The 26,031-nt window shown below is 36.8% G+C and overlaps 1 protein-coding gene across 1 annotated transcript in view; it reads left to right on the forward strand.

Moving 5' to 3' along the window:
* Window positions 1-26,031, forward strand: part of BBS9 (Bardet-Biedl syndrome 9) — a 784,410-nt gene that overhangs the window by 594,322 nt on the left and 164,057 nt on the right. The window contains 1 exon segment of the mRNA XM_007953988.1: window positions 18,365-18,547. Within this exon segment, the coding sequence (XP_007952179.1) occupies window positions 18,365-18,547 (183 nt within the window).

The following is a 26,031-nucleotide window of genomic DNA, read 5'->3' on the forward strand; positions in this document are numbered from 1 at the left end:
TTTTTTTTTTTTTTTTTTGCCTCTGTCTCCACTAAATCTGGCCCCCTCTAACTCTTCAAGCTGTTCACAGCTCCAGAATCCCTGCTTAAAAATGCTGTACCTAGTTTTTCAGGAATTAAGATGCTAGAAGGAGAAAACTTGGGCTACAGCTATGACACCATCTTGTGACCTCTATATCTGATTCTTGACTCTTGCTTCCATGGGCAATGATTGTGGATCCAAGTAAAATGAAATCCTTGACAACATCAATATTTTCTGCATCTATCATGATGTTGGTTATTGGTCCAGTTGTAAGGATTTTTGTTTTCTGTAATCTTTGATTTTCATCAGTAAATGCTTCAGGTCCTCTCCACTTTCAGCAAGCATGATTGTGTCATCTGCTGTTAATGAGTATTCCTCCAATCCTGATGCCATTTACTTTTTCATGTAGTCCAGTTTCTTGGATTATTTGCTCAGTGTACAGATTGAATAAGTATGAGGGGTTGGGAGGGAACACTGCAAAAATTTTAAAAATAATAATTAAAAAAAAAAAAGTATAGTGAAAAAATATAACCCTGATGCATACCTTTCCTGATTTCAAACCATATAGTAGTGCCTTGCACTATTTCAATGATTACTTCTCAGTCTATCTACAAGTTCTGCATGAGCACAGTAAATGTTCTGGAATTTCTGTTCTTCGTAGTATTATCCATAATTTGTTATGATCCACACAGTTGAATGCCTTTGCTTAGTCAATAAGACACAGGTAAACATCTTCCTAGTATTCTCTACTTTCAGCCAACATCGATCTGACATCAGTAATGATATCTCTCATTCCATGTCTTCTTCTAAATCAAGCGTGAATTTTTGCCAGTTCCCTGCTTATATACTGTTGCAACCATTTTTGAGTTATCTTCAGCAAAATTTTGCTTGCCCATGATATTAGTGCTATCACTTGATAGTTTCCACATTCTATGGGATCATTTTTCTTTGGAATTGGTACAAATATGGATCTCTTCCAGGCTGTTGGCCAAGTAACTGTCTTCCAAATCTTGGCATAGACAATTAAATGCTTCCAGTGTTGCATCCATTTGTTGAAACATCTTAATGGGTATTCTGCCAATTCCTGGAGCCTTGTTTTTCTCTAATTGTTTCAGTGTAGCTTGAACTTCTTGTTTCAGTACCATCAGTTCTTAATCATATGCTACCTCCTGAAATGGTTGAACTTTAACCAATTCTTTTTGGTATAATGACTCTGTGTATTCCTTCCATCTTCTTTTGATGCTTCTTGCATTGTTCAATATTTTACTCATAGAATCCTTTAGTATTACAACTTGAGGCTTGATTTTTTTCTACAGGTCTTTCAGCTTGAGAAATGCCCAGCATGTTCTTCCTTTATGGTTTTCTAACTCCAGGTCTTTGCACATTTCATTATCATACTTTGTTTTTTCAAGCTGCCCTTTGAAATCTGTTTAGCTCTTTTACTTCATCATTTCTTCCATTTGTTTTGGCTACTCTATATTCAAGAGCAAGTTTCAGAGTCTCTTTTGACATCTATTTTGGTCTTTTCTTCCTTTTCTGTCTTTTTAATGACCTTTTGCTTTCTTCATGTATGATGTTCTTGATATCATCCCACAAGTTGCCTGTTCTTCAGTTATCCATGTTCAATCTATCAAATCTGTCCCTGAAATGGCCTCTAAATTCAGGTGGGATTTATTTAATGTCATATTTTGGCAGTTATGGACTTGTTTTAATTTTCTTCAGCTTCAACTTGCATATGAGCAATGGATAGTCTGTTCCAAAGTTGGTCCCTGGCCTTGTTCTGATTGATGATTTTGAGCTTCTCCATCATCTCTTTACACAGATGTAATCAATTTGGTTCCTGTGTATTCCATCCAGCAAGGTCACTGTGCATCGTCACTATTATGTTATTGAAAAGGGTATTTTCAATGAAGAAGTCATTGAGTTTGCAAAATTCTATCATATGATCTCCAGCATCATTTCTATCATCAAGACCATATTTTCTAGCTACTTATCCTTTATCTTTGTTTCCAACTTCTGCATTCCAGTCATCGGTAATTATCAATACATCTTGATTGTGTGTTTGATCTATTTCACATTGCAGAAATTAGTAAACATCTTTGATTTCTTCATCTTTGACACATTAATGGTTGGTATGTACATTTGAAGAATGGTCATATTAACTAGTGTTCCCTATAGGCATATGGATATATCCTGTCACTGACAGTGTTGTACTTCAGTATGGATTTTGAAATGTTCCTTTTGAAGATACATGTGACACTGCTCTTCTTCATTTTGTCATTCCCAGCATAGTAAACCATATGTATGTCCAATTCAAAATGACCAGTACTAGTCCATTGCAGCTCACTAATGCCTAGGATATAGATCCATTTCATTTTTGACAACTTCCAATTTTCCTAGATTCATAGTTCGTACATTTTACATTCTAATTAATATTGGATGTTAGCAGCTGTTTCTTCTCATTTTTAGTGATGCCACATCCTGAAAGCTTTACTCCATCAACATCGTTAAGGTCGACACTACTTTGAAGAGGCAACTCTGCCCCAGTTGTATTTTGAGTGTCTTCTAACCTGAAGGGCTCATCTTCCAGCACTGTATCAGACAATGTTCTGCTGTTATTCATAAGCTTTCACTGGCCAGTATTAAATATTGGTGGCTAAACACCAGCCACAATAGTACAACCAGCAGACAGAAAAGTGGTTATATCTCTTTACAGGCAGCACTTAAGTCACATGTCTCCCCATCACTTAGTATACTGATCTTTGCCAATTTGGTAATGCACAACTCCAATTATTTTTGGTAAGTAGTGGTAGCCATAAAAAAGCTTGATAGATAAGCTATTGTGATTATAATGAAAGTAAGTGTCACATCAGTTTTTGCCACACTTGAAGATATTTATTAGATAAACATTTATAAGCAAGTAGACATGAAACAATTCATACAGCCTGTACTGTAGGCTGGATGAAGGCCTAGCTTTATTTGTTTGCAGTACTAGAGCAAAACTTTTCTGAAAAGGTTTGCTTTAGGCAGATATACAACAACCCAAGGCAGGATCTTTTAACCTTTATACTGAGCATCACACAAGTAGTAATCTTTTGCCCAAAAGCAGGATACAGAATCACATAGGCTCAAGTCTTGGTCTCCATCACTTCTGAGCCTTGTTGGATTCTTATATCCTTTAATGCAAAGGAGAGCAGGAGTATAGAATATTCAGCCAATCCATATATCTTCAGTACCATTAATTTTGCCAATGAGTTCATTTCTAACATCCTTAATGTGGATTATCAATCTCTAATCTCACAAATTAATACCAGTTATTATGGTATTTAGAAACTCTTGTGTTTGGGGAGATATGAAGAGCATAAGGACTTGTTGTAGCTCACTCATGACAGTCTTCTACAACAAAGGATCAGCTGGCCCCAAACGTTAGTAATAAACAAGTTGGGAAACCTTACTCTAGAGTATAGGTTAAAGCAATTCAAATACTCACATCATATGACCCTGTCTCTGAGGATGTATTTTAAAGTTTCATCACACTGTACATAGTACTTGCCCCACATAAACTTAGCAGTAAAGACGTGAACAAATTTAGGAATTTCTTGGAATGTAATACATGTAGAAGGTGTGAATTTAGAACTTAGTTATTTACCACCTGTGGTATATCCAATAATTAACAGAGCAGCCTACAGAAACTTTAAAAAATGGTAGGCTTTGGACTTGTCTACCTGGTATGTAGAAATGGTTTCCCTTGTCCCAAGTGGTGCCTTTATAGATTTCTGTCTTAATGGACAGAGTCCTGGTGGTATAGTGATTAAAAGTACTCAGCTGCCAACCTAAAGGTCAGTAGTTTGAACCCACCAGCCACTCCATGGGAGAAAGATGTGGCTGTCTGGTTCTATAAAGATTTGCAAGCTTGGAAACCCTATGGGTCAGTTCTCTGTCCTATAGAGTTGCTGTGAGTTGGGACTGACTTGATGTCAGCGGGTTTGGTTTTGGGTTGATCTTAATAGACACTCTTGGGCACCTGAGTCATAATACTGATTATAGCTTTTTAATTTACTTCCTACTTATTGCCTTTTACATTAGTTCCTTGTAAAGGCCTATACATGTCTTACCAAAGTACTATGAAATAGTCATGATATAACTGTGTATTTTATCTAAAAAAGCCAAAGTATACAAAAACTGCTAGTGTTCTAGAGAAATAAAAAACCAGTTGTCATCAAGTTCATTCCAACTCATGTTGATCCCATGTCTGTCAGACAACTGTACTCCATAGGGTTTTCAATGGCTGATTTTTTAGAAGTAGAGCACCAGGACTTCTGATATGTTTCTGGGTGGACTTGAACCTCTAAGCTTTTAGTTAGCAGCTGAGCACGTTAACTCTTTTGTGCCACCCAGGGACTCCTCAAGAGAGAGAGACTCTGAAAAACTAATATATTGAAAGAAGATTCATAGAAAGAAAAAACAGTGTCATTTTTATTGTGAAAATGTTATTTTTACTGTTTAAACTCTGTTGTTGTTGTTGTTATGTGCCATCGAGTTGGACCCAACTCATAGCAACCCCTCCTTGGGTTTCTGAGGCAGTATCACTATGGAAGTAGATTGCCCTATCATTTAAACTCTGGAACCAAGGAAATGATCAGTAGCATCACCACCAATGTTAGGGGCTTCAATCTCCCTTTTCACCATTTTTTTTTTTTTTTTTCCTGGTGGATGGTCAGCATGCTTAATTGATTTCATGAAATAATGTATCTTAGCATTGCTGTCTTAGCCAAAATAATGCTCTCAGAATACCCAGCCAGCTGTTCATCTATCCATCATTTCTGTTCATTGTAGATGGCACTCAAGGCTGTGTGGGTGGCTACATAATTACTGACATGTCTGCATGTAGGAATGTGGCCTGAAACATTCTAAACTTAGAAACTATTCAGATCAGACCTGGTGGATGTTGTTTTTGGAGAGTGATAACTGTGGCATTCTCCAGGGCTTGTAAAACGAGTTCTGACATTGCCAACCATAGAATCCAACTTTAATAGCGATCTGTTCAATGAGTAACCCTGGTCTGGAGAACGTTCATTCTCCTTTTTATAACTTGATTCCTTTAATTATTACTTTTTAAACTGGGGTTTCACTTGGCTATAGGTAGGTAATTTTGTGAAAAGGGGTAAAAGTTTGGTCAGCCAGGGGAAAAAATGGTAAAAATAGTAATCAGGTTTGAGATCAGTTGTATTTTTAACATTATACTAGCCAGACATTGGTGTTTCCTTTCAGCTGATTAAGTTACATGTCTGTTTGGTGAATAAACTTTGTAGAAATAGCAAAATTTGTCTCTCTGTCACTTGCAAATGAATTATTGTCTTTTTCATTTAACATTTTTATGTATCAGTGGTATATATTTTCAAAATCCCAGCCAAAGTCTATATTCTGGTACTGCCTACTTTTTATATTCCTGTGGGCAAAACATTAAAAAAGGAAAAAAGGCATCTATAGACTAATAGTATAAAGAAATTTCTCAGGAATAATTTGTATATGTAAAAGCAGCTTTATATAAATTCTCGAGGTATTTGGCTGGTGTAAAATGATGTCAATAAAAATTATAATCCTAGAACAACCATCACCACTTACAAGAGTCACAGCTGTAGTATCCTGGTGTTCTGAAGCATGAGATAATTTAGCCAGTTTTTATTAGAACAAAGTCACTTATATGATGAAAATTTTTGGTGAATGGGTAAACTTTTCCTGTTGTTTTAGTATTTACCTAAAATGGTATCTGGGTTAAAAATGTTTTCTGATTCTGAATTTGCTTTAGAAAGTTAGGCTGAATGCATGTTCTAGGAGAATCTTAGATGTTTGTTCCATGTGAGGTACAACAGAATGTAATCCAGTCTCCTGCCTTATTTACAGAAAATAACATAGTATCAAAAGAAGCTAAGAATTAGATTCTTGCTGCCTTGGAAGTAAAACTCCAGGGGTCTCTTTTATCTAGCAATTATTATTATTTATTATCTATGTTCAGCACATGGGTAATTTAAGTAGTTGTAACCTTACTACCTGAACACTTTTCCTATAATTGACTGACATTTAAATTTTATTTATGCCCTTCCTCTTTCAATTTTGAATCCTATTTTATTGTTTTTGGTAAAATTATAGTTCTTTTGGAAACAAATTGGACCTTTTCAGCCAAAGAAAAAGTTTGTAGTTGTTGTTATGTGCCGTTGAGTCGGACCCTACTCATAGCAACCCCTTCTCGGGTTTCCGAGGCAGTATCACTACAGAAGTAGATTTTAAAATTTTTCTTATTACTTACTTCAAGTCTTCTACCATGTTGGAGTCTGAAGCAAATACTATCACAAATAACATTGCTGAGTGGGACGTATGCCCTATTTCTTGCCAGCTTCCAAATCTTTCCTAGACTGAAAGCATATCTTTCTAACCAGAGGGCTATCATCTGAAGAATAAATTCATTTCAGCAGTCATTACAGCTGTCTGTAGCTTGCTTTGGGGCAGCTGTGGCTAACGATGAATTGGAGCAATTTTTCTTTTTCTTGTTTTAAAGAATGAGATGACAAGTATATTGAGGTAAGCCTGTTGTTTCCATGTGACATCACTTGTGTTCCATTCAGATTGGGAGCCTGACAGTGCCTGATTCACAGTGTCTAGGATTTGAGAGCCAGTTTAGAATGGCTCCAAGTTGTGCTAGGTTTTCAGGTGAGCTGCAATTGAGGTATATCAATTCACCCAGCATTTATGGGGCATCCACTGTGTACCTAGTACTAGAAAATTGAAGACATGCTGGGAATTTAGCAGTTGCTCTTTTTATACTGCTGTTTTCTGGACTGAGTGTGAAGTTTGTTCTCCCTCTGTCTTTCTTAGTGCTGTATCCTATTCAAACCACCAAATTTTCTAACATTTTCAATGTGGCACCAACGAAAATCAAACAGTGTCTAACTCCATGAGTAACAAGCCTCAGAGGATTTCTAGAGAACAGATCATTCCAGGCAAAATTTGTGTCTGTGTGTGCAAATTTAATTGAATTGTTAAAAGAGTGGGTAAAGAAATCCAATAAATGCAAGTCACGTACTTTTTAGTAAGTTTATTTGATACAGTGCCTCATGAGATTTTACTCTGAAACTTGATTAAATCTGCTTACAAAACAAGCACTGTCACATTGAGTAACCATAGAGAGAAGGCCAGAGAACAGACTGGAGGACCAGCTGTCCTGGGTCACTTTGGGAGGTGATGCTTGTTAGGATTTTTCAAGAAAGAAAGGGTCTTTCTTCAGTGTGATTGTCAGGCTAATAAAAGAAGCAGACGTTACCAGGTATTACCAAACTGAAATAAGCCCTGAACTATAGGGAGTGGTAAGAAATATCCATGAGCCAAACAAACAGAAATGAGTAGAGTGGATTTTTAACTAGCTTTTATTAACTTTTATTTTATAGATGAGAAAACTAAGACTTAGGGAGGTAAAGTAACTAACCAAAGGTTGTTCAGATAATAAACAGCATGTTGTTGTTGTTATTTGCCGTCAAGTTGGACTTGACTCATAGTGACCCCTCCTTGGGTTTCTGAGGCAGTATCACTATGGAAGTAGATTGCCCAACCTTCTTTCTGAGGAGTGGCTGGTGGATTTGAACCGCCAGCCTTCTGCTTAGCAGTCAAGTGCCTTAGACCCTATGCTACCAGAGCTCCAGTAAACAGCATTACCAACCAGTATTCATACTTTAGATCTGATTGACTCCAAAGTCACATTATTCTACTATCCAGAATGCCCTCATGCCTTAATTACAATATAACCATTAATATATTAAAGTTACTGCCTAAATAAAGATAACATTACTTGTGTTAATTTAGCTATATTACGTGAATTATATATTTCTTGCATTGGAAACATACTGTATTTTCAAACTCACTCTTACTGCTGTTGAGTCGAATCCAGCTCATAGCGACTCCTCCTTGGGGTTTCCAAGGCAGTATCACTACGGAAGTAGATTGCCAACCTTCCTTCTGAGGAGTGGCTGGTGGTTTGAACCACCAGTCTTCTGGTTAGCAATGTTACTTTCTGTATCTCTTAGTTTTTCAATAGCTTTTTTGAGATATAATTTATATACTGTATATTTCACTCATTTAAAGTGTGCATTCAGCATTTTTTGGTATTTTCACGGTGTTGTAAAATAATCACCACAATCTAATTTTAGAATATTTTCATCTCAGAAGAAACCCTGTACTCCTTAGCTGTCAGTCCTTTTTATTTCCCATCTACCACTCACCCTGAGCCCTGTATAACTACAAAGCTGTTTTGTATGTATATAGATTTGTCTACTCTAGACATTTCATTTAATGGAATCATACAATAGGTAGTCTTTTGTGACTGAATTTTTTCATTTAGCATAATGTTTTCAAGGTTCTTCCATGTTGTAGCATGTACATGTACTTCCTTTTATGACTGAATAATATTCCATTATATGGATATATTACATTTTATTTATCCATTCTTCAGTTGACAGGCATTTGGGTGGTTTCTGCTTTCTAGCTAATATGAATAACACTGCTATAAATTTCATGTTTAAGTTTTTGTGTAGATACATGTTTTCATTTCCTTTGGGCATATACTGAGGAGTAGAAATACAGGGTCTTTTGGTAGCTTCATGTTTAACTTTGAGGAACTGCCACTGTTTTCCAAAGCAACTGTACCATTTTACATTCTCAGAAGCAATGTAGGAGGGTTTCCATTTTTTACATCCTTGCCAACACTTGTTATCGTCCATCTTTTTCTTTTTCCCTTTTAATTGTCATAATCCTATGAATTGGCCAAAGAATCATATTCTTACTGTTTTTACAGATGAAAACTCCAGGACAAAGGACAGTTTAAATGAGATGTCTAGCATGTATGTGAGTAGAGGACAAGTGGCATAGATAGTTTAAGACAATAAATCATCTAAAAACAATTTAAAAGTCTTTGAATCAAACACTCAGAGCTATGGTGCATGTTAGAGAATGTATTTCCCACCCCCACATTTTAAAGGTGCTGAAACTAGGGCCCAGAAAGAGGAAATAAATTGAACACAGACATAAAGCTGCTTGGTAGCAAAGCCAGAATTAGAAGACCAATCTCCTTGGCCCCCAGGCCATTTCCTGTTCCAGCACAGCCTTTTGTATTCTTCCTTAGAGGGTATACAAAGTCATCCTTATCACTAGAACTCGATTTTCTTAATTCTTTCATTCATGCTGACCTTCTATTAAAATAAACCTATCTTAATTCATATAGGGTATTGGAAGGTCACCAAAGCCCCTGTTGGGAACTTCTGATAGAATTTGTTGAACATATTGCTTGTGATGAAACTGAGGTGGAGGCAGAAAATTAATTCAGGCAGTGTTTCATGGTGACATTTCTTAGGTCAGTTTGCTTGGATTTGAATTCTGGCTCTACCACTTACTATTTGACCCTTTCTGTAAGTCTGTTAATTTTTAAAACAGAAACAATTCTACCTCATAGAATTATTTTGTGAATTAATTGAGAGAAATCCTGTACAGAGGTTAGCACAAGCTCCTAGAAAGCCCTCAATAGATGATGACAATTATCTTTAGAGAACATCAACTTGCTCAGAGCAGTGAAAACATTGTAATCTGATATTTACAGAAAATGAATTAATTACTCCTGTTTTAAAAGTAACTTCACTAAAACAGCAGGCCTAGAAAATAGCTGTTTTCTAAAGTCTATAATTTAGCGTGTATGAAACATAAGAAAGTTCTCTTTGTTAAGAGAAAAAATTTACTATGTCGATTTTCCACTCTTTACAAATTATAAACTAATTTTCTTTATGCTGTAATTTGGGCAGAGACCAACCTGGAAATTTCAACTCAAGTTGACTTCAAGTTAAAAGCCTCAATAGTGGGAAAACTTAACTATAATGGATGAAATAAATTAGTTGTGTTGTTCCTTAGTACCTGTTTTCGATTATGAAGATAAAAATCCACTGGATTATTCTGTGGGCCATCTGGATACACTGTGTAGCAGTGCAGAAGAAAGAGGAATCAGAAGTCTGGGTTGAAATTGTGGCCCAATGCTGCCTAGTTAGTGGCCATGGGCAGTGTGCTAGGACATCTTTAAGCTTCTGTTTCCTCATCAGGAAGTGGGGGCAGAAGAGCCTATCATACACAGTTGTCATGAGGACCAAATGATAATCTGGCTATAATAGCACTGAGCACTGTGCCAGGCCCACAGTTGGGGCTCTGGAAGTAATAGTAGAGCAGGGATCTAGTGGTGTTGCAATGTTGTGGTGTTCCATGTGCCACACAATGAGATTTGGAGGCAGATTCAACAGTAAGTTTAGGTGAAGAAATTGGACATTTCCGTGTACACATAGTATGATTCATGTCTATTTTGCTGTTGCTGCTGCTGCTGCTTTTCTCTAACCAATTTTAGAGCCTACTTGGCAGCTGGAAATATTTGGGATTAATTTCACACTCACTATAAGAGTTGAGTGTTTTCCTGCAAGCAGCTCCCTGGGCCGCCCTCATTACTTTGGCATCGATTGATATGGCAATTGGACAGAGAGAAGTCCTTTGGGGTCTCCATTTTATTTGGAAACCTTCAATTTGAAAAAGCAAAACAAAGGCCATCAACGCATTGTGCTTGAAATTGTTAGCAGTTATTATTTCCTAAACTCCTCCCTTTCTGTAGTTCTGTAAACACCAGGGAACACACAAGGGACACACATCTTGCCCAGCAGCGATGAGCGGTGAAACATCCCTCTTCCTCAAATAAGTCCTAGCAGCTGTTTGGCCTCATTTCTCCACTCCAGGTGAGCTGCAGGATCTTCCAGCCCTGGATCAGACAGATCTGAATCATAATGGGTCTAGTTTTTCCAGCCCTTTGTTAATTCTGTTCAATTCATTTGGCTTTCGTGGAGAACAAAGTAAACTTGGCTGTTACGTGTAAAACTAAATTGAGAACATGGCGATCTGGTTAGTATTTCATGCTGGCCAGTAGGTCAGGAAGATTTTCCTTGGGGGTAATTTACATAAGGAATTGTTTATCCTGTTTCTTTCCAAATCTGTGACCATTTGGGGATAGCTGCCTTATCCTACCATGGCATAGAAATATATCCAGTGAGACTGAAATTTAGAGGGACCATGTGTCTCCTGGATGGATGTGTTTTGGGCCTTGCTCAGGGAGGATCCCAAGGCTTGTGCTGCTGTTCTACTGAGAAGTCATGTTTCCACCACAGCTGTGTTTAGCAAGTTGGGTGGGGCCACAAATTGACATGCTATTATACTTGGTGAGAAGTTTCCCTTGATAGTGAGGAACATGCATAAAAGGCTCACTTAAGTCCCAGCAAGTGCCTCAGATGTTTATTGTGATCAGATTGCTGCCTTGAGTGCAGCTTCCGAGAAACTCCCAGGCTCAGAATACTTAGTGGCTCTCCAGTCATCTTGCCATTCATTTTGGGTTCTGTTACAACATTCACCCAGCTTACCTTATAAATGCTGTTCCCAAACTGCAATATTTGCTTTTCCATGAACAATCAGACTCTATTTTCTGCTTCACTATATTTGCTCAAGTTGTTTTCCTTCTTTATTTTTTTTTCCTGTTGTTGTGGTAAAATATTCACAATGTAAAATTTGCCATTTTAGCCATTTTCAAGTACAACACAGTGACGTTAATCATACTGACAATGCTGTGCAACCATCACTGTTATTTATTTCCAAAACTTTTCATTACCCTAAACACAAACTCTCTATATATTAAGCAATAACTTTTCATTCCCCACTCCTCTTAGCCCATGATAACCACTACTCTGCTTTCTGACTCCAAGCATTTGTCTTTCTAGATAATTCATATAAATGGGATTGTACAATATTTGTCCTCCTGTGTCTAGCCTATTTTGTGTAGCTTAATGTTTGCAAAGTTCATCCATGTTCTAGTGTATATTAGAATGTCATCCCTTTTTATGGTGGAATAATTTTACCTTGTATATATATAGCACATTTAATTCATCTGTCTGTCAGTGGGCCCTTGGGTTGTTTCTACTTTTGGCTATTTTAAATAATGCTGCTATGAATACTGGTATTCAAGTATCTATGTTATACTTGAATTCTTTCAATTCTTTTGGCTAAGTGGAGATGCTGCGTCATATGGTAATGCTATGTTTCCTTCACTTCTGAAGCCGTCTTACCTAATATGTAGTGTTTAGTACCTCACGTCTCAGAGGTATGCTGGTAAATGTTAAACACCTGGCACTCTGAGGGTGGAGGAGAAGCTTGGCCTTGTATTGTTCATTGATTTCCATGTTATAAATGCTCCCATCATGGCTGATTTCAGTCTACCAGTGCAAGGTCATTGAATGAAAAGTTGAGAAGAGATGGGCAATAGTCCTCTATTACAAAGTGTTTTCAGCATCTAGATGCAATAGATATAACACCCTAGATAATAGTAAAATAATGAGGAAATAATGAGTTTTGAGTATTTATAAACTTTGGTTTATAAAAAACTTTGAGTATTTATAACCTATTTAATTATGCAACAATGCAACGCATTGCCATCGAGTCTGATTAGGCTCATGGCCAGCCTTCTAGTTACCAGTCATATGCCTAAGGCACTAATTTATATAATTCCGTTTTTAATAGTGGCTGTGTTTAATAGTTGGCTTTCATAATTCCTAAAAATTGATTCTCTTAAGTTGGTTGGAACTGACTAATCCAGCTCCAACACATCCCTGTTTCTTTTTCCCCCTTTTGCAAGGCCCTCTACACTTAATTTGTGAGCTAGTGTCATTTATGCCCATCTCTGTACCTACAAGGTGCTTAAGATCTCATACAGATTTGGAGTCATTGACTAGGTATATAGTCAGAGATTGCTCACAATTTGTAGGTCCCAGAGCACAATGCAAAAATGATGCCCTTTGTTGAAAGAACAGCAAGAAAATGCTTTTACAAGTACTAAAATATAATATCTTTTTCCTTTCTTTGACATCTCTGTTTTGCAACTTCTTATGGTGTTTTTTATTTGCCATTTTGTCATTCCAAGTAAAGAAAAATTCAAATTTTAAAACATTAGCATAATTTTGCCATTAATCTTCATACTGTGCAATGCCAATTTTAAATGCAAATATATAGTTGTTCTCTTTAGTTGTTGTTCAGTTGATTCCATCTCATGGTGACCCAATGTGTGCAGAGTAGAACTGCTCCATAGGGTTTTGAGACCTGTGACCTTTCAGAAGCAGATTACCAGGGCTGTCTATTTCTAGTGCCTAAGGCACACGCCTGCTAACCAGAAGGCTGGAGGTTCAAACCCACCAGCCACTCCTTGGAAGGAAGATTGGGCAGTCTACTTCCATAGTGATAGTGCCTTGGAAACCCAAGGAGGGATTGCTATGAGTCAGGTCCAACTCGACGGCACATAACAATAAGAACTTCACCGAAGTTAATATATGCCTACCCTCTGGTTAGTGGTTTACCCTCACTTTCTCATCCACCCCTGGTAACCATCAAAAGACTATTTCTTTGTGAAATCCCTTCTTGACTTTTTATAATAGTAGTCTCTAACAATATTTGTCCTGGTAGCATAGTGCCTAAGGCACTTAATTGCTAACCAGAAGGCTGGTGGTTCAAACCCACCAGCCACTCCTTGGAAGGAAGGTTGGGCAATCTACTTCCATAATGATACTGTCTTGGAAACCCAAGGAGGGGTCTCTATGAGTCAGGTTCAATTCGACAGCACATAACAACAACAACAATAATTGTACTCAGCATAAAAAACCATCCATGCTATGAGATGCTTCACAGATTCATCATTGTTCTTTAATGCTGTGCAGTATTTCAGTGTATGTGTGTACTGTAGTATGTTGATCCATTCCTCTGTTAATGGGCATTTAGGTTGTTTCCACTTTTTTGCTATTGTGAATAGTGCTGTGATGAGCATGGGTGTGCATATATCTGTTCATGTTATGGCTCTTATTTCTCTATTGCATAGTGGGATTGCTAGATCATATGGTATTTCTATTTTCAGCTTTTCAAGGAAGTGCCGTACCACTCTCCACAATGGATTCACCATTTTACAATCCCACCAGCAATGCGTGAGGTACCTGCAAGGTACCTATAGGAGATCTTAAGCACCTTGTATATACCAGCATTTGTTGTTTTCTGTTTTTTTGGTTTTTTTTTTTTTCTTTTTTTAAACTTTGCTATCAGTGCTAGGGTGAGATGATATCTCATTGTTTCTCTAATGGCTAGTGATTGCAAGCCTTTCTTCTTGTATATGCTAGCTGCCTGAATGTCTTCCTTCATGAATTGTCTGTTCATGTCTTCTGCCTAGTCTTTAATTGGGTAATTTGTCTTTTTGTTGTTAAGTTGTTAAAGTTTTCTATAAACGTTAGAGATTAGCCCCTTGTCCAATATGTCTTTGCCAAAACATTTTTCACAGTCAATGGGTTCTCTTTTTACTCTTTTGGTAAAATTTGTTGATGCACATAAGTGTCTAATTTTTAGGAAGTCTCAGTCATCTATTTTGTCTTCTGGTATTGGTGCATTTTTAGTTTTATTCAATAATGTATTTATGCCCTGAATTAGGGCCACTAAGTTTGTCCCTGTTTTTCATTTTGAACCTCCAGCCTTTTGGTTAGCAGTCAAATGCCTTAGGCACTATGCTACCAGAGCTCCTATTGGCTTTGTGTATGTGCCCTTAATTATATTAAAGAATTTCCCTTCTACTTCTATTTTATTCATATTTTTGTCAGGATTTTTTGTTAGATTTTGTTAAATGCCTTTTCTCTATCTATTGATATGATTGGTTCTTTTCCATTGTTTATTTATGTGATAAATTATTGATTGTTTTCTAATGTTGAACCACCTTTGCATCCTTACATACTTGATATGAATCCTACTTGATCATGGTGTATTATTATTATTATTATTGATATATTTTGGAGTTTATTAGCCAGGAGTTTGTTGAGAATTTTTATATCTGTGTTCATGAGGGATATTGGTCTATAATTTTCTTTTCTAGTGCTGTCTTTGCCTGGCTTTGGTATCAGGGTTATGCTTCATAAAATGAGTTTTGGAGTATTCCCTCCTTTTCTGGGAGCTCTTGTAGTGTAGTGCCTAAGGCACTTGACTGCTAACTAGAAGGCTGGTGGTTCAAACCCACCAGCCATTCCTCAGAAGGAAGATGGGGCAATCTACTTCCGTAGTGATACTGCCTCAGAAACCCAAGGAGGGGTCGCTATGAGTCAGGTCTGACTCGATGGTACATAACAACAACAACCCTCCTTTTCTATATTCTGAAATAGTTTGAGTGGAATTGGTGTTAGCTCTTCTCTGAATGTCTGGTAGAATTCACCAGTGAAGTCGTCTGGGCCAGGACTTATTTTTGTTGGTTTTTTTGTTTTGTTTTGTTTTTATAACCTGTTTGATTTCTTCTTTTATTATGGGTCTGTTAAAATTTCCTTCCTCAGGCTGTGTTATTTTAGGTAGGTAATGTGTTTCTGGGAGTTCTGATGGCGTAATGCCTAAGGCATTTGACTGCTAATCATAGGGCTCGTGGTTCAAACCCACCATTCGCTCCTCGCAAGGAAGATTAGGCCATCTACTTCTGTAGATCTACTGCCTTGTAAACTCAAGGAGGGCCTTGGAAGCTCAAGGAGGGGTCACTACAAGTTGAATCAACTCCATGGCAGTGAGGTGTTTTGTTTTGTTTTGTTTTGTTTTTAAGTATGTTTCTAGAAATCCATCCATTTGTTCTAGGTTTTCAAATTTGTTGGGGGTACAGTTAGTCATAGTATCCTGATATTATCCTTTTTATTTTGGTTGGTTTCTTGTGATGTCACCCAAGGTCTATCTTCTGAACTGCCTCTGGGTGGGTGTGAACCACCAATCTGTTGGCTAGTTGTCTAGTGTCTAACTGTTTAAGAGCATTTAACTCATGTGAGTTAATGCACATATCTCCTCTGATTATGTGCATGCTCTGTTGTCCCATCAGATTTCACTTACAAAATATACTATAAATTCAAATATAAAATTATTGAGGAGTTCAATATAGCAGGAGTATTAAATGAAGCACAAGACCCTTCTTGAGTGTGGAGCCTTATTCAGCTGTCCAGTTCACACATCCTGTGTACAGTACTTGAGAAATTACTTACATTTGCTGAGCCTCTGTGTTCTCATATGTAAAATAGAGATAATACCTAAGCTATTGCAGTCAACTGAGTCACAGTGGAGCTGTGAAGATTGAAGGCCCTGTTACCTGTATGGCAGACAGCACACAGTCTATGCTTGATTAATTGGAGGAATTACTATTAATGTAATAATCATATTAATGGCATTTGACTTAGAGTGTGTAGAGTCTACCTTGTATTGCCGGCATTTGCCTCCTTGACTTATTTTCCTTTCTGAATTTTAATCTCTTTGAAGGCAGAGATTAGATCTCAGTCACCATGGAATTCCCTATAGTACTTCCAGAAATTTCTTACACATAGCTGGCACTCGGTAGGTGTTTATGACCTTGATATTTGCCTGATTTGGGCTTCTTGACAATAAGCATCTGTGTCATAACATCATGGCCTTCACGATGAGGCTTAATTGGTAACATTCACAGGAAGAAAAAGAGTATAAACTAAGACTTTAACAGGAGTCAATTATAATCATAGTGAGGATGGGGGAAGTAGATGATTCCAGGTGTTTTGGTTTAAGGAATGTGGCCTCTCTTTGTCTCTTCGTGGGGACCACTTTAAGAAATGTGGAAGGGATGAGTTCCAAACCTCATTTTAGTAGAAGAGGCCCTAGGGATATTAACTCTGGCTCATAGTAATCCATGCCTTTGCTAACTTCTTTCACACTTACTTTCTGTTCTGCACAATTAGGATATTATTATAGTAATGCTTTTTCCACTAATTGGTTGTATATGTATGTTTTCTTTCCAACAAATTATAAGATCCTCATGAGCTATAAGATATTATATACTTCTTTTGAACTCAAATGGAAGGAAGCTCAGTACTGGGCATATAGTAAGCAATGTGTTTTATTGTAATTCTGGCCTTGGTCCAAACTCCCATGGCTCCATGGAGATCTGGATGTGAATTGTGATTGTCTTTTGTAGCTCCTGCAAGACTTAAAACAAGTGACAAAGAAGTCTAATCTGCCCCCAGCATTTTTCAGGAGAGGAGTTTCAGTTCCTTTTTCTTTCCCTAATCTACATCTTTTCTTCTACTTTCTTCCATTCTGAGAAGTATCTCCCAACTAACTTTCTCCCCACATGGAATTTGGAACACCACGCAGTGGCAGACTCTGCTCATTTGAATGATGATTTTTTTTAATAAGCCCTTTTTTATATGGCCTTTTTAGTATGGACAGTGTCAATAAGCCATGAAATATCAGCAAATGGACCATCTGCACCAGACTTCTGAAGCTCATCTCAGCTCTAGTCCCTCAAGCTGGCAGGAACTTGCAGAAAGGAGCTCACATTGCCTTGGCTTTTGCTATTCCTGTTCTGGGGACTGTCAGACGCCTTGAGCCTCTGGGGCAGTCAGTTCATTACTTTTAATGAGCACAAACTTCACCAAGACGTTAAAATAAAATAAAACACCAATAGGTAGTCTTGGATGTTCCTTCCAATTGTTACTTTAGTTCTTTTTCCACAGGATTATTCAAAACGATTAAAAAAAAAAAAAAAAGCCGATCTTACATACTCATGCCAATTTTATCCTAAGTAGATTTGGCATTGTAAAGCTAACACACCCTGAGGTTTTTGTTCTTTCAGGTCCCTGTGGACTAGTGCTTGACATTTGTTTTAAAAATGACATTACTTGATTGGTCATATGTTTGAACATTATCTACCTTTTGGATATAATAAAGAAATAGTGACTATTCCAATACCATGTAACATATAAAGACTAATATCCAAGGAAGACAGTTATTTGCTGAAAGGGTAAAGTTATTTTTTAAACTACAATGCAAATGTAGTTATTTTGATAAGAATGTTTTAATTGATAGAGCTCTGTGACATAGACTGTAAGAACTTTATTAGGGATTAGTTATATTACCATATATTGTAGAAAGTCAGTCGATGGTGAAGCAGGCACTGAACAATGTCCCCATTAAGCAGAATCATGGATATTTTCATCTCATGGCCATATGGATTTGGAATTACTTTGGGCATTTTTCCCCCCCTAAAAATAGGAAGTGAGCTGATGAATGATAACTCTTTTATTATTCAATGTAGCTTGTGCTTGTGGAAGACAAAGTTCATCAACTTGTTTTAAAGAAAAATTTGAGCATGCCAAATGTAATTAGTTGAGGATTCAAGAGTTGTGAAATTACCCCTAACTGAAGTTTGTAATTGCTGCAGGTAATAGCTCTAGCAGATGCCGTAGAGGAAAACCAAGGCAATCTGTTCCAGTCATTCACCAGACTGAAAAGTGGCACCCATTTGGTGATTCTGCTCATCGGCCTGTGGCAGAAGCTTAGTGCTGACCAGGTTGCTATTCTGGAGGCAGCATTTCTGCCACTGCATCAGGACACTCAGGATTTGGTAAGGACCCAGAAACTTTAAGTGGTAACAGCCACCATTATTTAAAGGATTTTGGTTTTATGAAGATATCATGTAGCGATCATGTTTTGTAAGGTACCAAACAAAGGCTTTATTTTTTACAAAAATGCTGTTTTCCTTTTCTTTAAACTGTAATAAAAATGTCAAATTAAGGCCTTTTTTCTAGAACTATTTTAAAAATAGGTACATAGTCTGTTTTTATGTGGTATCCAGTCTATTTTTTTATGTGCTCTTCAATCACTTAGAAGCCAGGCAACAGTCCATTTGACGGTCTGAGTGATGGCAGTAAACCTTCAGATTAGCTAATCCTTTCCTTTTCCACCAGAGAAAACAGTTCGGCCATTTTTATTTGCTCAAAGTTCTTAAATTTAATGTCACTTCAAGGATTAGAGAGAACTGAGATAGTCTTGCTAAATAACAGAGATATCCCTTTACATTTACATGGTTCTTTATATATAAACTCTTTTGCCCTCAATCCTGGAATAGGCAGTTTATAATGAAAAGGTAAAAAATGAGGGTAATGTTTGGAGTTTCTGGTGAAGGATTATTTAGATAAACATTTCAATTCTCTTGAATATTAGACATCTGTATGAGACCACTAGGTGCTATTTTGGGGGGCTTTTTGCATGCTTTTATGTACAAAGAAAAAAATATACATCTTGAGAATTGAACGGAGCTCTAATGGCACAGTGATTAACGTATTTGGCTCCTAAACAAATCAGCAGTTCGAACCCACCAGCTACTCTGTCGGAGAAAGTTAAGGCAGTCTGCTTCCATAAAGATCTACAGCTTTAGAAACCCTGTGGGGTAGTTCTTCTCAGTCCTGAAAAGGGTTGCTATGAGTTGCAATCAAGGCTATGGCAGTGAATTTTTTTTTTTTTTTCTCTTTTGATTGAGAGTTAAAGACCCTTATATTTATTTTTTGTAGTGGGAGAGACCTAAAAAATATTTCAGATCCATTTTTAAACCTTGATATGAGAACTCGGTGCTAAAAAGAATAGTGCTTGAGCTAACACTTTTGGAGTGTTAGATTGTATCAGGTGTTATTATGTTTCACAGGATTATTTCATTTAATCTTAAATATCTCCCTATAATGTACTTAAGGTACTGTTTTCATCTTCAATTACATGAGAGAAGATTTAGGTTTTGAGCGTTAAGTTCTTGCTAGTTGCTGTCAAGTCAGCACTGACTCATGGCATTCTTCAGTATAATAGAACCAAACGTTGCTGGTACTGCCCCATCTTGATAATCAGTGGTATGTTTGTATTCATTCTTGCAGCTTTTATGTCTGAAACTCATAAAACTAGTGAGCGGTAGAGCCAGGACTTAGACTCAAGTTGTCTGTTTCCCAAGCACATGTTTTTTAACCACTGTACTGTATTTTAGTGAACAAAATCATGAACATAATTTTGAAAATCACAGAGTCTCTCAGCAGAATCTAATCTTCTAGAATTGCATCAAAGGATTGCCAGTTAGTTTTTTGAAAAATCAAGGTATATTTTATTTTCTAAACAAAATATCAATAAATAAATTAATAAAAATTCAGAATACACATTTTGTTTTTTAGTGGCAAATGATGTGTTATGAGGAGATTGGTAAACTAAAATTACAACAAAAATTGACCTTTGAAAAGCTAAAAAATATAGACAATTAACTGTAATAATAGTAATAAACAATGAGAATGATAATTTTCACTTCGGAACTCAGATTCAGTAATCAAAATACTTGGTTGACTAGTCTCTGATTCTAGTAACTAACGACAGAGTCACTCTCATGAAGTTTTTTAATTGTTCTAAATCTATGCTTCCTTAGCTGAAACTAGTTGTTGTAGAGTCGATTTGAAATCATGGTGACTCCATTGTGTCAGAGTAGAACTGTGCTTCATGGCGTTTTTAATGACTGAAATTTAGGAAATAGATTGCCAAGCTTTTTCTGAGGTGTGTCTGGTGGACTTGAACCTCCAACCTTTTAGTTAGTAGCTGAGTATGGTAACTGTTTTGTACTACCCAGGGACTCTCTGTAGCTATAAGTTAAGAACAACAACAAAAAAATCAAACTCAATGCCATCAAGTTGGACCCGACTCATAACAACTCCTCCTTGGGTTTCTGAGGAGGTATCACTACAGAAATAGATTGCCCATTCTTCTTTCCGAGGAGGGCTGGTGGGTTTGAGCTGCCAGCCTTCTGTTAGCAGTCAAGTGACTTAGGCACTACACCACCAGAGCTCTTAGCTGTAAAATGGAGATAATAAAAAAACTTACTCAATATGTTGAAATAAGAATTCACTGAGATAATTGAATGAAAGTACTGAAGGTTAACAATGAATATTGGTAGTGGTTTGTAAATTTCAAGTATTTATTCATGTTGTTATGTGCCTGTTCTTGTGTCAAGTCTGACTCATAGTGATCTTATGTGATGGAGTAGAACTTCCCCATAGGGTTCCTCGTCTGTAATCTTTATGGGAGCAGATAGCCAGGTCTTTTCTCCTGTGGAGTTGTTGGGTGAGTTCAAACCTCTAACCTTTCTGTTAGTAGGTGAGCTTTTAACCATTGTGCCATCAAGGCTCCTTATTATATTTATAGTCCTCACTAGAGTCATAAAAAGTAGGTGTTATTACCTTTTCATGGTTATTTGTGCATCTCCCTGACTGTCCTTGAGGGAAGGGACTGTATCTTACTCATTTTTTGTATTCTGAGTGCCTGGCACAATACCTGATCTGAGCATACTCAATATCTGCTGGGTGAATAAATGGAGGAAAGGGTGAAGGCTTAGAGTGTTGATTTAGCAGTATAGATGCTGTGAATGGACCATATTTTTTCACAAATAACATGCATGTTATACATTTTTGCCAACCATGCAAGCCCTTCCCCACACACTATTTTCTGTAAGTGTACTATGCTGGTTTGTTTTATGTGTTGCTGACTTTAGTTAACATTAAGAGGACATAATTAAACCATGAAATAAGCAGACCTAACATAATCTAATGGTTTCACTTAAGACAATCTTGTAAATAAGATTCACATTCAACAGTTGAGCTTATGTGCCATAATTAACAAATTAATAAACAGGCACACAATTTTGATTGTTTATTTTCTAATTACCAGGAGACTACCAAACTCGACCATAACTTTCTTGATAATGGCTTATACAATTATTTATTATACAATTATGATCAAAAGTAACATTTTGAGATTATTTTTATACATAGAACCAAGAGATTAAAGAAAATGAATGGAATGGAAGAAAATGAACAGAACAATGTGATTTACTAATAATGTGGCAGGACAAGAGAATGAGGCTGAATTTCACTTCTGCAAATATCTTAAGACATGCATGGTATATACAAGCACATGCTATGCCAGAACTATTTTACTTAATTTCATCATTTGCAAGCAATTTACTGGTACACCATTTGCAAATAATTCAGTAATCTATAATATGAGGAAGCAGGGTAGAGCCAGTTGCGTTATTTTTTGGGCCGAGTATAAAATGAAAACGTGAGACCCTCTTACAAAAAGCAGGGAATAAAGGTGCTGTTAAAACAGATACTAAAACATAAAGCTTTTTTCTTTCTGATCTCTCTCTTGACTTGTTTTTCATTTGCTATTAATATTTTTCTAAGTAAAGAAAAATAAAAATTTAAACAATTAGAGTGAATTTTACCATTAATCTTTATTGTGCAATGCCAGTGTTAAGTGTGCAATCACCAAAATAACACAATTTGTATTTCATAACTTTTACATGCATATATGTATAGCGCCTCACCAGAACTATGGGAATGGCTGCATGAAATGTAATTGCTTTTATTTCACTTCTTCATGTGTGCATACTCTTTGCCTTTGGCTTGCTGGTCAGTAAGGCACACTGAAAGGACAAGAACTATGGGTTGCCCTTCCTTTTCTTTCCTTGTATGTCATCATTTTCAGCATAAGTGGTTGAGTAACACAGAGAAGTAACAGGAATGAGAAAGGATATACTAGATTTCCTTAGTCACTTGTGTTTTTCTTTTGATCAGCTGCCTTCTTCTGGGTTCAAATCAAGTTCTGGTCCTAATGGAAAGCCTCCCAGGGCTGTCAGTATACCCCCATCTAACCAGTGGTAGATGCAATATGCTTTCCTTAAACTTGCTCAAAGCAAGTCTCGCTGAACTCCTACTCATCTTGGAGCCAAAGAAATTCTGAACTCATAGGACTATATGTAAATGGAACAGAGGACATGAATGTTGTGTATATCTTGTCACATACATGCTCCATTGTCCCATTGGTCTTCACTTACAAAACACAAGCTCAAAAATAAACTTGCTAAAAATTTCAAGATAGTGACAACAGAGCATTAAACCAAATGCATGGTCCTGTGCAGGTCTTACACTCATCATGAAGCTGGCTCTTAAACACAGTTGGTTTAAGAGGAAGAATTTCTTGGACATAAAGGTTCTTAGATGTGGGAATTGTTTCCCAAGATAGATTATGGTATCTGCTACTCTAGAAATCTTTGAAAACAGCTTTATTTGGCTGGGAATATATAAATCTGTTCATCCCTGTAGGCAGGTGACTGGATTTAGTTTGCTTCTGTGTTATGTGCTATCCCAAAACATGTAGAAAAAAAAGTCTTTCAATTCTTTTTTCAATTTTGGGAAATTAAAAGGTGTATGTATGTGTGTGTATATATATATATATATATGCACACACACACACACATACATACATACACACTTGGTATGTCTTTTGGACTCATTAATGAGGCAAGATATTTGATAAAAATATAATTTGGAGAAGAACAAGTCTAAAAACACATACTAATAATGGTGATTGTGCTGTTCATCTGTAATTAGGTTGTGGTATTCACTTTGGACTTATGCTGTTGAGACAGCTTATATGTCTTAAGGAAAAAGGAATCTTTTTTCATTCTTTAAGACATACCCATACAGTATGTGGTTTTGACATGCTGGTTCACAGTCCCCCACATTCTGCATTTAGACCCCACAAATAAATGTTATGTGATGGGTATCCCACTGAGATGTGAAAATGAAATATGCAAACCTGAAATAACTTGGAAGAAGGGTGAGGTGGGGAAGAAAGGAGTCTCTTACCAGAATGTTGAAAATACATCCCATATTGAAGTTATTATGATACCACAAAAATCTGAATGTAATTTAGATGGTTTACTTGAGGGTGGATGGCAGAGTACATGTGTGAGAGGGAGAACTTTTGACATGTGGACAACATTTACAGGAGAGACTCTCAGCTCAAGGTCAGATGTCCCCACAAGTATTGAGAGGGAGAAGAAAGTGCTCAGGAGATGTTTTATTTACGTGACAAACACTTCTGCATAATGGTTTATTGTTTTGTTATTTAGATGGAGTGTGTCAAAGGTAGGTTGGATGGAATGGGCAATTCTGGAATATTTTTTCATCCCTGACATCAGTTTCACAAAGCAAAAATTTAGTATTAGGAACTATTATTTGAAAATATTATTCTAATTATTATTAACTTAAATTTCATGAGACATAAGGTTCACAATATATTATCAGAATATAATTTATTTTATTTGTTTATTTTTTTCCTGATCTGTCTCTTTAGTAGTGTTTTTCCATTTGTCACTTTTAAGTACTATTTTGGAAAAAATAAATGCTGGTATTGCAGACTATTACATGTGATTTTTTTTTTTTTTTTTTTGAGATGCTGAATATATGCCAAATGTGTCTTTGTAGGCATACTGCCATTTCACTTTAATAAAAATATTAAATGTTCTATTGGACATTTCCAAAAAGAGCTCTTAAACTCAATTCCATCAGTAGATTTGATAATCTGTTGTCTCTACGATCTTTCTATGATGATAGAGAAGTTTTGCCCAAAATAAGCTTTTATCAGAGTACCTGATAGGGCAATTCTAAAACTAATCACTTTCATGTCTTTCAGATTAGGGACTGAGGATATTTCAGAGTATTTGAATTCTCAACGCAGAATTTATTGATCCTCTATCTATTTGAAGTTCTGTGGAAAATGCAATCTCTACTAAGATCACTGAGGGCTGTACTACTGGTTTGAGTCTGAGAGAGTGTTCATGATACTATGTATTCTCCCTCCATGATGCTGTACAGAAGCCAACAACTGCAAAACTACACACACCTCAGGATTGGCCTGATAAGGACATATCTTTAATCCATTCATTTATTCATGCAATAAATATTTGTTGAACACCTACTATATTTCAGGCAGTGTTCTAGGCATTTAGTATACATCAGTGAACAAAATAGAGTTAGATCCCATCCTGTGTGAATTTACTTCAGCATTGCAAGCAAACATATTCTAATCTTCTGCTCTTCAGTATGGAAGCCACTTGCCATGTTGTTGTTGTTGTTATATGCCATGGAGTCGGACCTGACTCATAGCGACCCCTCCTTGGGTTTCTGAGGCAGTATCACTATGGAAGTAGATTGCCCCATCTTTATAGGACTATATAAAATTTCAGTTCCTCAGTCTTACTAGCTGTATTTTAAATGCACAGTAGACTCCTGTGTCGAATGGATACCACATTGAACAGCACAGGTGCAGAACATTTCCATCATCACAGAAAGTTATATTGGATAGCATTGTTAGTCATTTTATCAGTTGAGTTAACCATCTCAGCACATTTTAACAAATGAAAGTAGGTTAGTTACTGGCATTAAATGATGCCATGGTGTTTGTACTAGTAGTCTTTATTTCTGGTTAATTGGTATCAGCTTGGTCATATATTCAATAACCAGAAGTTCTCCGAGGAATAAGAAACTTCTGTAGTGACATTTATACATCTATATAAAGTACATCTCTCATACTTTGATCATGTTATCAGGAGGTCCCATTCCCCAGAGAAGGGTATCATGCTTTGTAGAAAGTCAGAGAAAGAAAGGAAGACTCTGGATGAGGTGGATTGACACAGTGGCTGCAACAATGGGCTCAAGCTTAGCAACAGTTGTGACGATGGCATAGGTCTGGACAATGTTTCATTTCAATTTCATTCTGTTGTGCATCGGATCTCTATGAGTTGGAACTGACTTGACTGCACCTAACCACAACATATAAAAGGGAGGCAAGATCTTGGCACAAGGGCTGCTGTTGCCCTTTTATGTGGCGTTGGTAGATATTGTAATGACCATGAAGTCTTTCCTAATGAACCTGCACATAACCTCAGAATCCTTCTGAATTCTTCTAGGTAGTCACTATCATTCGGAGCTGGAATGTGGTGACTCTTCTTTGCCTTTCCTCATCCCCACTACAGATCTGACTCTCACTTACTAGTTTTCAGCTTGCTTCTCAGATGGCTAAGGCTCTTTAACATGAAGTCTAGGAGATCCCAGGAGAGCAAAGAAGGAGCAGTACTGATATTTCCAAATGTTGTCTCAGACTTCTGTTCTAAATGTAATCTTCATCTTACTCCAGAGGAATCATTAATGAAGAGAAACAGTGTGCTGGTTTTTGGATCTG

Source organism: Orycteropus afer, unplaced genomic scaffold (assembly GCF_000298275.1).
Source record: "Orycteropus afer afer isolate SDZICR_OR568_19922 unplaced genomic scaffold, OryAfe1.0 scaffold00422, whole genome shotgun sequence".
Taxonomy (NCBI): domain Eukaryota; kingdom Metazoa; phylum Chordata; class Mammalia; order Tubulidentata; family Orycteropodidae; genus Orycteropus; species Orycteropus afer.